This window comes from Artemia sp. Qi Xiang Cuo, chromosome 6, assembly GCF_049724085.1.
Source record: "Artemia sp. Qi Xiang Cuo chromosome 6, ASM4972408v1, whole genome shotgun sequence".
NCBI lineage: Eukaryota > Metazoa > Arthropoda > Branchiopoda > Anostraca > Artemiidae > Artemia > Artemia sp. Qi Xiang Cuo.
Window position 1 is genome coordinate 65,179,215 of NC_142799.1, and position 13,129 is coordinate 65,192,343.

The 13,129-nt window shown below is 36.6% G+C and overlaps 1 protein-coding gene across 2 annotated transcripts in view; it reads left to right on the plus strand.

The window, feature by feature from the left end:
* Positions 1-13,129, plus strand: part of sli (slit guidance ligand) — a 360,459-nt gene that overhangs the window by 14,781 nt on the left and 332,549 nt on the right. For both annotated transcript variants that reach the window (XM_089090917.1, XM_089090918.1), the window contains exon 3: positions 8,393-8,628. In XM_089090917.1, the coding sequence (XP_088947043.1) occupies positions 8,393-8,628 (236 nt within the window). The remainder of the gene's footprint in view (positions 1-8,392; positions 8,629-13,129) is intronic.

Consider the following 13,129-nt stretch of genomic DNA (forward strand, 5'->3'; position numbering starts at 1 on the left):
CTGCTTTAATAAATGAAAGATATCCAGTGCAAATACGGCGCCGAATATGGGGTATTAGCAGCTGAAAAGTATGTTTAAGATATGACCCAACAGGGAGTCCTGAGTATGTTATTAAATAAAAAAAAACATGTTTTTTTTTAACTGAAAGTAAGGAGCGACATTATAACTTAAAACGAACAGAAATTATTCCGTATATGAAAGGGGATGTCCCCTCCTCAATACCTCGCTCTTTTCGCTAAAGTTTTTTATTGTTCTAAAAAATAAAGTTGTGTGACAGATTCAAACTGTAGCGTAAAGAGCGACGTATTGAGGAGGGGACAGTCCCTTTCATATACGGAATAATTTCTGTTCGTTTAAAGTTTCAATGTCATTCCTTACTTTCAGTTAAAAAAACTTTTTTTTAATTAATTTCTGAACGTTTTTGATTTAATGCAGCTTTGATTTTGGCTCACCGTAGGCTACATGAATAATTAAAACGAAATTTTCATATTAATTTTACTTTTTTTGGCTAAATGGCTTTCTCAAAATTTTGTTCTGACGTAACCACAGTTTATAGAATTAGCAGTATGATCATACCCTATCTCACCCATTATAAAAACCCGGACCAAGGTGCAAGTGCTCCAGAGAACGTTTTTGCAGATATGAATATAAGCGGCATTAGATCTTTTCATGTGTAGACAAGTCAGATTTCTCTTGGACACAAAACAAGTGGAAACCCGCTATTACGAATAATGCACTTTGTAACCATTTCTCATTGATTGATGGAAACAGACTAACCCGCTAATGTAGAAATAAGTGGGAGGAGCTTTTTGTTCGTACCGAGAATGAAGACCAGAAATGATCTGCGATAAACTTACTGGATAATTCTATAAACTGTGGACGTAACTTACGAATTAACTTACGTAACGAACTTCTATATTCGTATGTTTTATTACGTATATTAGGAAGTTTGCCCCCTAGTCGATACCTTGCTCTTTACGCTTAAGTTAGAATTTTTTTCGAATCGCAAACCCCTGAATCACAAAGGCCGGTTAATTAGAATAGATAGCTTTTTTGAAAGTACTAAAAAAACTTTAGCGAAAAGGGCGAGGTATTGACTAGGGGACAAACCCCCTCATATACTTAATAATTTCAGTTTGTTTTAAGTTTTAATGTTGCTCCTTACTTTCAGTTGAAAAAACTAGTTTTTTTATTTAATTTCTGATCGTTTTTCAAATAATGCTGGGAAATTGGGCGCCCCCTTCATCAAATGTCCCTTCCCCTAAGGAACCACCCTCCATGGAAGGATCCTCCCCCGTAACCCCCTCCACCACCACCCCCATCAGAAAAAATACCTCCTGAAACGTCTTTATACTTCCCATTAACCAATACTATATGTAAACAATGGGCAAGTTCATAACTTGCAGCCCTTCCCCCGAGAACTGTGGGGGATTAGGTCCTCCTCAAAGACATATTTATTAGATGTTCGACTATGCTGAACAAAATGGCTATCTCAAAATTTTGATTGGGTGACTTTAGGAAAAATGAGTGTGGGAGGGGGCCAAGTTACCCTCCAATTTTTGTTTCACTTAAAAAGGGCACTAGAACTTTTCATTTCCGTTCAAACGAGCCCTCTTACGATATTCTAGGACTACTGGATCAATACGATCGCCCCTGGGGAAATCAAAAAAAAAAAAAATAAATAAAAATAAAATAAACACGCATCCGTGATCTTTCTTCTGACAAAAAATACAAAATTCCACATTTTTGCAGATAGGAGCTTGAAACTTCCGCAGTAGGGTTTTCTGATACGCTGAATCCGAAGGTGTGATTTTCATTAAAGTTCTATGACTTTTTGGGGTTTTTCCCCTTTTTTTCGAAAATAAGAAAAATTTTCTCAGGCGCGTAACTTTTGATGGGTAAAACTACACTTAATGAAACTTATATAGTTAAAATCAGCATAAAAATCTGATTCTATTGATGTATCTATGGGTATCTAAATTTCTTTTGTAGAGTTTCGGTTACTTTTGAGCCGGGTCGCTCCTTACTTACAGTTCGTTACCACGAACTGTTTGATCTGCTCGACAGGTTTGCCTTCAGAGCTTTTTAAATGGATTGAAGACGGCCGAGGCGAGTTTTTCCAGTTGAAAATCCCTATTTCTGATTTTTCAGGGTTAAAGTTCCCTTCAGGGTTACCTATTTCACCGTATCCTTGGGTTAGTATTTCAAAAATATTGGAAATCCTCTCTAAGGACCTGATAATGCCTTAAGGGGATTCCATACCTTTTGGATTACCCTGTCTCATCCATTATGATCTTTTTAAGTTTATTGATTGCTTTTATATTGTTTTTTAGTTTTTATGATTTGATTGGGCGGTCTTGCCATAACTTGTAAAACTTGAATAACAAATCCAAATAAATGACAGAAAAAACTAAAGGCCAAACCCGCTTTCCTGGAAATCTTAGAAAAACCATTTAAGTTTTCCCGTTTTGTGCTCAGAGATAGAAATATTTTATATTTAACGAAACTTGCATAATTAGAAAGTGTTAAACTTTTTTTCTCGATTAAAAGGAGTGGAATTTTCCTTTTAAATTACAGGAAAGTGTGGTTTTTCAAAATATTCTAGCATACCTGCAGCAGTATGTCCATTGAATAGACAGCGCTTTGCTTAACAATTATAAAGAGATTACACGTATGTTTTTTTTTTTTTGTTTAACTAGCCTCTCAGTTAGATTTTCAGTTGTTGACACATTTCAGTGGCTGAAAATTGCCTTGGGAGTTCCCTGTTGTAATTAACCGTATTCACAAAAATTTAACAAGAAGTCAATTTTTGATCGTTCTCACCTGAAACTGAAGATTAAATTTTTATTAAATGTTGTTACGTGCTCCTTGCTGCGAATTATTGTTATGATTCGCGAGTCTGTAAGTCTAGAGAAAACTCCTTTACAGAAAAGCGCAGGCAGACCATTTTTTTCGCGGGCAGATGTCTGAAAATTTGATGAAAATCTTAGGGGGATCTTTTCTCTTGTAAACAGATATTTCTCAAGTTCTACTTAGTAAGTCTACCTTGCTCTGTCTGACGGCCAGGGAATAGAGTTGAAACCTTCTAAGACAGCTTTGTGAGGGGGAGGACAGGGTGACATCAAATCTTGGGCTAGGGGTGGGCAAAATATATTCTCGGGTCTTTATGAAAGAGAGTACGGTACGGTTTGTTTTTATGTCTGTCGTCTGACAGGCTTCGCCGGGTGTTAAAGTTAAAGGTTAGATTCCAGGCTCGAAGTGAGTAATAAATTGTTGATGACTCTAGCGTCTCTTTTTTGTGACTGCCAGTAGATTCGTAATTAATGGATATACTATCTCCTTTATTGCAATTAAGCCGGGAGGTCTTTGCACTTGCGGAGTTGCAGGTATATCACTAAATACTCACTATCTGGTTATTCCAAAGAGCAGGCCAGATAAATAAGGTATTGTCTCGAGATCATTAACGCTGCTAAAAAAGATTACCCCCTCCCCATCCTCCCTGAAACGCTCTATCTCACCGATATAAAATGTATAGGCTACATATATGCCTTGTACTGTAAGCCCGGACGTGAAGTAATCACTCAAGGCATTCAAAAGGCCAGGCCTTTGGGACTTAAGGCCTTAAGAAAATCTTGGGAAGTTTTGAGATTTCCTTTCAATATCTTGTTTTTTTTTATATGGTTCCTTCTCCTTTTTATTTTATCTGTTTATCCTCCCCCTGGAATGTCGATCACACGCAGAAAGAAGTTACTGTTTGTGCACCTTCCTCCAGAATAGTTTCTATATATAAAAAAAAACAAAAAAAAACTCAACGATAATTAACAACTCTGAAAAAATATTTTTCTTTCTAAACCTAACTAAGCTGCTTTTCAACTATCCTTTATCTGATAAATATTTTGAGCAAAAACGAAATTGTGTTCTATTATAACCACAGTTTATAGACAGTAAGCTTATCGCAGATCATTTCTGGTCATCGTGAACAAAAAGCTCCTCCCACTTCTTTCTGCCTTAGCTTGTTTAGCCTGTTTCTGAATATACCAGAAAGCTTAACGCAGATAATATCTGGTCATCGTGAACAAAAAGCTCCTCCCACTTCTTTCTGCCTTAGCTTGTTTAGCCTGTTTCTTTCCACTCGCACCCCTGTCCGGGTTTTTATAATGGGAGAGATAGAGAATGATCATACTGCTATATTCTGTCTACTGTGATTATAACTTATCTGTTAATTTTTGTTTATCTTCTGTGTCAAACAAGCGATGGTAATTTATGGATCTAATACTAGTATCTCCTTTCTTGATATGGAAATCGGAGGTCCCATATTTAATGGTATTACATTGTTAGGGCAAATCCGGAAAACCAAAAAATAATATGTTTTGAGATTTTTATCATTTTAGCAACACAAACTTCAGCCACATAAATGTAAAGGGAAGGGAAAGGGGCTCAAGGCTCATACCCAAAAACTTAAGATTGTTATAATTTTCCCAGATTTGTTTTAGCGTTCGAATAAACTGTCTGTTTTCTTTTCCTTGCATATTTGAACTATACCCCCCCCCCCCAGTTTTTTGTGCTCTCTCCAAAAAAATAATATGAAATGCCCTGCTTAGAAGATGACGCAGTAGGCTTTATGCTTTAACTGTTAGGGAAGATGCAGTACCCAAACTCTTGTTTGTAGTGATTTTTGTTCGGTTTAAGCTTGATTTTCATATTCAATTTAAATTTTGCTTGTTTTAAGATTTATTTACTCATTTATATTAGTACGTATTTTATGTTTATTTGCTATAATTGTTTATTTAATTTCCGTTTGTTATGGGTTTTATTTATTCCTTAAAAGTAAAAGATTTTTTTTCGTTTTAAGCTTGATTTGCGTATTCAATTTAAGTTTTACTTGTTTCAATATTTATTTATTCATTTATATGGTACCTGTCGTATGTTTGTTTGCTATGATTGTTTATTTAATTTCTGTTCGTTTTGGGTTTCATTTACTCTTTATTATAATTTCTAGTCGTTTTAAGTTTGAACTATTATAGATTTCTATTTCTGCTGATCTTAAATTTAATATGGCCTTTACTTTTCTTTGAAAAATTTCTTTTTCAAAAATTTTTTTAAATTAATTTCTGTGCGTTTTTGATTGCCAAAGTTTCAAAGTAAAGCAAGTATCAAAGTAAACAAAGTATCAAAGTAAACAAAGTATCAAAGTAACAATAAACAACTTGCATAACTCACAGCCTTTCCCCCGTAAATAAAAGTTGCCCGTAAGTAGGTAAATCAAAGTATCAAATTAAACAAACTATCAAAGTAACAATAAGCAACTTACGTAATTCACAACCCTTTCCCCGAGGGCTGGAGTGGGGTTAACCCCGGAAAGCATTGTTATTTGGCCTTTGGGCTATTTTGAACAAAATGGCTATTTCAAAATATTGACCGGATGCCTTTTGGAAAAGGGGGTCGGATGGAGGGGGGTCTCGTTGCCCTGTGGTTACTTTTGACTCTTAAGAAAAGAATTAGAAGGTTCAATTTCCAATCTAATCGTGAGCCCCCTCCAAAGTTAATACTACCCTCGTTCCAGAAAACCTTATATGTTAACAATGGGCAACTTGTATAAGTTACAAACCTTATGCCAGGGACTATGGAGGAGTTTCAACTTGCAAGTTATAGTTATTTGAATTTTGGAATATTTTGAACAAAATGACAATTTCAAAATTCCAGTCGGATGCATTTGGGGAAAATGTGTGCGATGGGAGAGGGCTGTTTTCTCTCTGATCACTTTCGACTCTTTAAAAGGGCAAAATAAATTTCAATTTCCAATCCAATGGGCCTCCTCCGAAGTTTATATGATCGCGCCTTCCATAAAAAATTATGTGTTTACGTTGGGTAACTAGTACAATTTATAGCCCTTTCCCCGAGGGCTAGAGGGTGGGGGGGGGGTCAAAGTCGGAACCATAGTTATTTGCCATTTGAACTATTTTGAACAAAATGGCTATACAAATTTTGATCCGACATATTTGGGGAAAGAGGACGTGGGACGGGGGCCAGTTGCCTTATGATCACTTCTGATTCTGAAAAAAGGAACTAGAACTATAAATTTTCAATGAAATAAGCTTCCTCCATAGCTTACACGACCACCACTTCGATAAAAACCTCGTTTGTCCCTGGGGCATAACTAACAACCCTTGCCCCCGGCTCTGGGGATTGGGTCAACCCAGAAGGGATTTTTATATGATCTTTGGACTGGTTTGAACCAAATGGCTATTTCAAAAGATAGATAGGAAGCATTTGGGGGAAAAAGGGCATGGGGGAGCTGTTTGACATCCGATCACTTTTGACTCTTTAAAAGGGAAATAGAACTTCCAATTTCCAATCAAATGAATCTCCTCCAAAGTCTATGCGGCCACCTCTTCCACAAAAACTTTATTTGCCTCGGGGCATAACTTGTATCCTTACCCTAGGGTTCTGGTGGCTATATCAACCCCAAAGGCATTGTTATATGATCTTTGGATTATTTTGAACACAATGGCTATCAAAAATTTTCGATCGGATGCATTTGGGGAAAAAAGGGCGTGGGGGTCTGTTACCCTTTGACCATTTTTGGCTCTTGAAATGGGGAACTAGAATTTTCAATTTACAATCAAATGAGCCTCCTCCAAACTTTTGTAGGACCATTGCCTTCCATAAAACCTTATATGCCCCCCGGGTATAGCTTACAACCCATGACCCTTGGTTTTACGGGGCTGTGTCAACCTGTCAACCCCAGAGGCATTGTTATATGTTACATGAACTATTTTGAACAAAATTTTTATTCCAATTTCCACCCAATTCATTTGGGCGGAAAAGGGCGTAGGGGTGTGCTAGTTACCCTCCGATCTCTTTTGACTCTTAAAATGGAACTAAAAATTTTCATTACTGATCAAATGAGCCCCATCCGAAGTTTGTACAACCACTCCTTCCATGAAAACCTTATATGCTATTGGGGCGTAACGTACAACACTTGTCCTCGGGGTCTGCGGTGTTGTATCAACCCCGGAGTTTTGTTTTATGATGTTTGGTCTATTTTGAACAAAGTGGCTATCTAAAAAATTTAATCAGATGCATTTGGGGAAAAGAGGGCGTGGGGGCGGGGCTTGACGCTCTCTGGTCCCTTTTGACTCTTGAAAAAGGAACTAGAACTTCAATTTCCAATTGAATGAGCCTCCTTCGAAGCTTTTATGACCACCCCTTCCACAAAAACCTTAGATGTCCCCGGGGCATAACTTAAAACACTTGTCCCCGGGTTATGGGGAGGGGGGCTAAGTGAACCCTGGAGGTTTTTTTATATGATCTTTGGTCTATTTTGAACAAAATGATTATCTCAAAATTCGATCGGATGCATTTGCGGAAAAAAGAACGTGGGGGGGGGGGGCTATTTGCTTTCTGATTACCTTTGACTCTTAAAAAGGGAACTAGAACTTTCAGTTTCTAATCATTTGAGCCCTCTCCGAAGTTTATACGACCGCCTCTTCCCTAAAAACCTTATATACTCCTGGGGCATATAAGGTTTATATGCCCCACCTACAACCGTTCCCCCGGATGCTAGGGGGTTGTGTTGACACCTAAGCTTTTGTTATTTGATCCTTGGACTATTTTGATCTAAATGGCTATCTCAGAATTTTGATCGGATGCATTTTGGGAAGAGGCCATTGGGGAGGTGGGGGGAGGGGTCTAGATACCTTTCGATCACTTTGGACTCTTAAAAATGGAACTAGAATTTTCAATTTCTAATCAAATGAGCCCCCCTCTGAAGTTTATACGACCGTTTCTTCCAGTAAAACCGTATATGCCTCCAGGACATAACATACAGCACTTGTCCCTGGGTTCTGGGGGGGTTCTGTTGACCCCAGAGTCTTTCTTATCTGATATTTAAACTATTTTTTAACATAATGGTTACCTCAAAATTTTTATCGGACGCATTTGGGGTGAGAAAAATGGTCGTGGGGGAAGGGCTAGTATCCCTCCATTCACTTTTGACTCTTAAAAAGGGCAGTAGAACTTCCGGTTTCCAATCAAATGAGCCCCCTACAAAGTTCATACGACCACCCCTTCCATATGAATTACCTCTGGGAAAAATATTAAGAATAATAAAACACTGAAGCCTTATGGTCTTTACTACAGGCAACGCTAGAGCGTTGCCTCTGACATCTCTAGAATAAGAGATACCTTGCAATTATCCATAATTAAAGAGACAATAGAAGAATGAAAAAAAAGACGTCAGATTCTCTATCTAAAGTGATATGAATTGAATGAATGAATATTCTTTGCTGAATTTTAACAATTGATTTACATTATTTTTCCCTCAACTATTTTACACTTCCGATTTATGTGTGCTTGTGAAAATAATTCTAAAACCATATATTTGTTACAGGACAATGAACAACAACAATTTGACCTCACTCCCACGAGAAGTATTTGACTCATTACCAAGACTTCGGGTGCTTCGTCTTAACGACAACAGATTCGTTTGCGATTGCCATCTTTTATGGCTTTCTCGATGGCTGAAGAAGAATACAAAGCTGAGGATGAATGCAAGATGTTACGTACCCTTCCCCCTCCGAGGAAGAAGTCTTAATGATATGCGCGAATCAGATTTCAAGTGTATGGGTAAGCTAAGGTTTCTATTCATAGACGCCGCTCTTTACTTACAGTTTGTTACTGTGACCTGTTTGATCCATGGTTCTCTTGAATTGAGGATGGCTGCCATCCCTCTCAGCCCGTGCTGTGAAAATTTAAATGTAATGTATGTATAAAAATAGCTCGAGGATGATAATGACTCATAGAAATGTGCTTCCCAAAAAAAATTCTCGAAGGAGAGAGGTGAATAGTTAAAACGAATTTTAGGGTTGCCATTTGCACGAATGTTCTTGTTTGCACGAATCTTCCTTTTAAATGACTTTAAATTTCGAGACTTTCACGATTGTTTTCTATTAACGGTACTTATGTATTATAATGACCCCACTCAAGAAGTGAAGTTAGGTTAATCCTAATGAAATATACTAAAATATGATGAAAATATAATGCTTTATTAACAAAATTATGGAAACTACGACAAAGAATTATGAAAGCAGGTCACCCAGAACGCATTATATTAAGTATCTAACATAACCTAACACAACCAAAACACCAATTCTATATATTAAATATTTATTTAAAATACACCCACAGTGTAGTTTTTCCCCTAAGTCTAAGCTAATTGTCTCCAAATACAGACAGCTAAACCGCTTTTTCTCAGGTCTAACAGATCTACTCGGGTCAAGAATTTGAGTGGGGCCGCTGTACTATATAAGTACAACATTAACTATATTCAATCCTTCTTCATTATATCCCTCGATTCGAAAGGTACCTTTGAGGTAGGGTCACCCCTGGAGCAATCCTCGGGGGCTGAACCTATCGGTTTCGAAGAAAAACGAACAGAACAGAACGAATCAAAACGAAAAGGGACGGCCGGTAGTGTTTTGTCGAATTAAATTATCAAAGCGTCTTGAACTTATACCTGTAGCGAGTCCTTAAAACTTCATTATCGAAGAATTTTCCTTAATTATAAGAACCAAAAATTCCGAAGTTAGTCTCAATAATATGCATCAAGTCTTGATAGGCCTGTAAGAAGAAGTCTTAAAAATATGCAGGAATTCAAGGTAAGGCAAAAAGAAAAAAAAATACTATTCTATGCTCCCTTGTTTCAAGGTAAGACAAAATTCAAGGTAAGGCACAAAGAAAAAAAGATTACTATTCTATACTCCCTTGTCAAAAAGTGTGTTTTAAATCCATCGGTTTATTTCTGTGACGTATTTTTGTAAACCGATCGCATTATTTCTGAAGCTTATTTTAGAGAGTGATGATAAACAAGCCCACCTTATTTACTCGATGTTGCATTAACCTATTGTTTCTGTCAAATATTGAGCCACTAAAAGCAACACAAACCATAATTGCTCTTTTTGGATGCCATTTTAAGTTAAAAAGAAAAGAATAAAAAAATGTTGATATACTCCATCTTTTACAAGTAAACTATCGGTTTTTATGTGGGTATGGTCGATCATGCTATCATCAAAATTCTCAGCTGACCCAAAAATTTTAGTAATGTTGACTGGTCAAGTAATTACAAACGCAAGTTCGTGAAATTGCAAATGTACAAGCGTCTTACAGAAACCTCAGATTTTTTTCAATAAATTGCTATAATTCCCGGACAATCTGCCTTTTTTTGCTGTTTCAATTAATCCCCCCCCCCCGATAAATTCCTCTGCACGGGTTAGAGCGAGATAGCTGGTAAAATAGCTTGATGTCTGCTGTGCTGGGAATGTAAGGTCAATTGTTGAAATTTTTTTATTTAATATTTTGAAGAAGCTGTGCCCAGAGATTTTGGAAAATTTAATACTTAGGGAGGGGGCAGGAGCTGAACCACCCCTCCTGCGCACGTCCCTGACTGTGGCTATCATGATATTAATTATCCAAAAGAAGTAAAAAGGGTGATAATAAAGGCGAATTGAATGGACGATCTGAAATCAAGTTATAATTCGCGAATGGACGCGAAACGGACATTGAATGGACGATCTGAAATCAAGTTATAATTTATACCAAATTCGCGAGAGAAATTATTTTATATCACTTATAAAATTACCTTATCACATATTAGATGGCATAAACCTGGTAGACACTACAAAACAAAGTGCCAGATTTATATTGAAGAGAAAATATAGTTATTTTGGGTCTGAGATGTAAATTGAACGTGTGACTAATGAAAATGAAGAAACAGAATAGGACAAAATATGTTTGCTCAAAATATATTGTGAAGATTTAGCAATTATAAAACTGTGTGAAATTCCTTAAAAAACACTGTTACCCCAGAACAAGTTGCGTCGATAGGGGGGACTTTACCCCCTAGACTCCCCCCTAGCTTTTGAATAATCCCTTTTATGGCGGGTATTTTCATTGGAAAACTTTCACGGGTAGCCTATTTTCATTGGAAAAAATGCTGTTTTTTTTTAATTTTCCTGGAAAAATTAAAAAGAACGACAACTTTGCTCCATAGATACTGAAGAATACATTTTGCCCCCTCTTCTTCTAAATTTCCGTGAATTAACGCCAATGCGCAAGGAACACTAAATTTCGACCCTCTATTGCCAGAAAAGAGTACTATAACCATTGTGCTGTGTCAACTATTAATCAAAGATGTATTGAAATTAAAAATTTTTATTAGTAGCGAGCTACAATTAAAAAATAAGACAGAAAAAATATAAACATGAACAGTTAAAAATAATCGAAAAAATACCAAAAAAAAACAGCATGTTGATACAAAAACTATACATTTTTTTTTCGTCTCATCAGACCCTTACTGGGAGAGGTATCCTTTCTGCACCTGATTTTCCATGTTTTTCGTACTGTTTGCCTGCTTCTGGAGTAACAATGAGCCGAAATCCCCAATCAATCCCAATATGAGGCCACTTGCATTTTTTTTTCTTTCACAGGCCTGCATCTCAGTCCAATTTCTTATATCTGGTGCTCTTCTTTCCAAAATTATGGTATTGTGGAAATGTTATATTAGTTTATAAATGTTTTAACACGTTCAAACTTTATAGTGGTGTCAGTATTGTTCAAGACTAAAAAAGTGTGTCTATTTATCCCTCTATAGTCCTGCTTTTGCGTTAAGATGTGCACTTTAATTGTGCACTTTCAGTTTAAAAAAAACTTGTTTTTATTATTTCATTTTTGAAAATTTTTGAATTAATGCAGGTTTTGGTTTTGGCTCACCGTACATGAATAATTAAAACAAAGTTTGTATACTAATTTTACTTTTATTTGGTTAAATGGCTTTCTCGAAAGTTGTTTAATTTTATTTACGAACGTTTTTATAAGGAATAAATACACGTAACTTACGAATTAACTTACGTAACGAACTTCTGTATTCATATATTTATAAAACGTATATTAGGGAGTTCTCCCCCTAGTCAATACCTCGCTCTTTACGCTAAAGTTCGAATTTTTTTCCAATTCTTTAAAAATGACCCTTAATCACAAAGGCCGCTAATTAGAATAAATAGCTCTTATGAAAGTGCTAAAAAATCGTTGGCTTAAAGAGCGAGGTTTTGACTAGGGGGCGAACTCAATCATATACGTAATAATTTCTGTTCGTTTTAAGTTTTGATGTTGCTCCTTACTTTCAGTTGAAAAACTTGTTGTTTTTTTTTTTATTTCTGATCGTTTTTTTAAATAATGCTGGGAAATCCGGGGCCCCTTCATCGAAATGTTCCTTCCCCCATGGAAAGATGCTCCCACATACCCCCCCCCCCTCACCCCGCTACCAGAAAAAATCCCCCCTGAAAACATCTGTATACTTCCCAATAATCAATGCTATATGTAAACATTGGTTAAAGTTCAAAACTTTCAGGCCTCCCCCCGGGGACTTTGGGGGATTAAGTCATCATAAAAGACATATTTATTATATTTTCGACCATGTTGAACAAAATGACTATCTCAAAATTTTGATCGGGTCACTTTGGGAAAAAAATGAGCGTGGGAGGGGGCCTAGTTGCCCTCCATTTTTTTGTTCACTTAAAAAAGGCACTAGAACTTTTCGTTCGGTTGAGCCCTCCCACGATATTCTAGGACCGCTGGTTCGATGCGACCGCCCCTGAAAAAAAATAAATAAAAACAAATAAACACGTATCCGTGGTCTTTGTTCTGGTAAAAAAAATACAAAATTCCACATTTTTCAGATACAAGCTTGAAACCTCTACAGTAGGGTTCTCAGATGCGCTGAATCTGTTTGTGTGATTTTCATTAAGGTTCTATAATTTTTAGGGGGTGTTTCCCCCTTTTTCGATAATCAGGCAAATTTTCTCAGGCGCGTTACTTTTGATGGGTAGGACTAAACTTGATGATACTTATATATTTAAAACCAGCATTAAAATCTGATTCTTTCGATGTATCTATTGGTATCAAAATTTCGTTTTTCGGAGTTTCGGTTACTATTGAGCCGAGTCGCTTCTTACTTACCGTTCTTTAACACGAACTGTTTGATAATTCCTTTGTCAAAAGAAGGCACTATATCTATTGGTATCAAAATTTAGTTTTTTGGAGTTTTGGTTACTATTGAGCCGGGTCGCTCCTT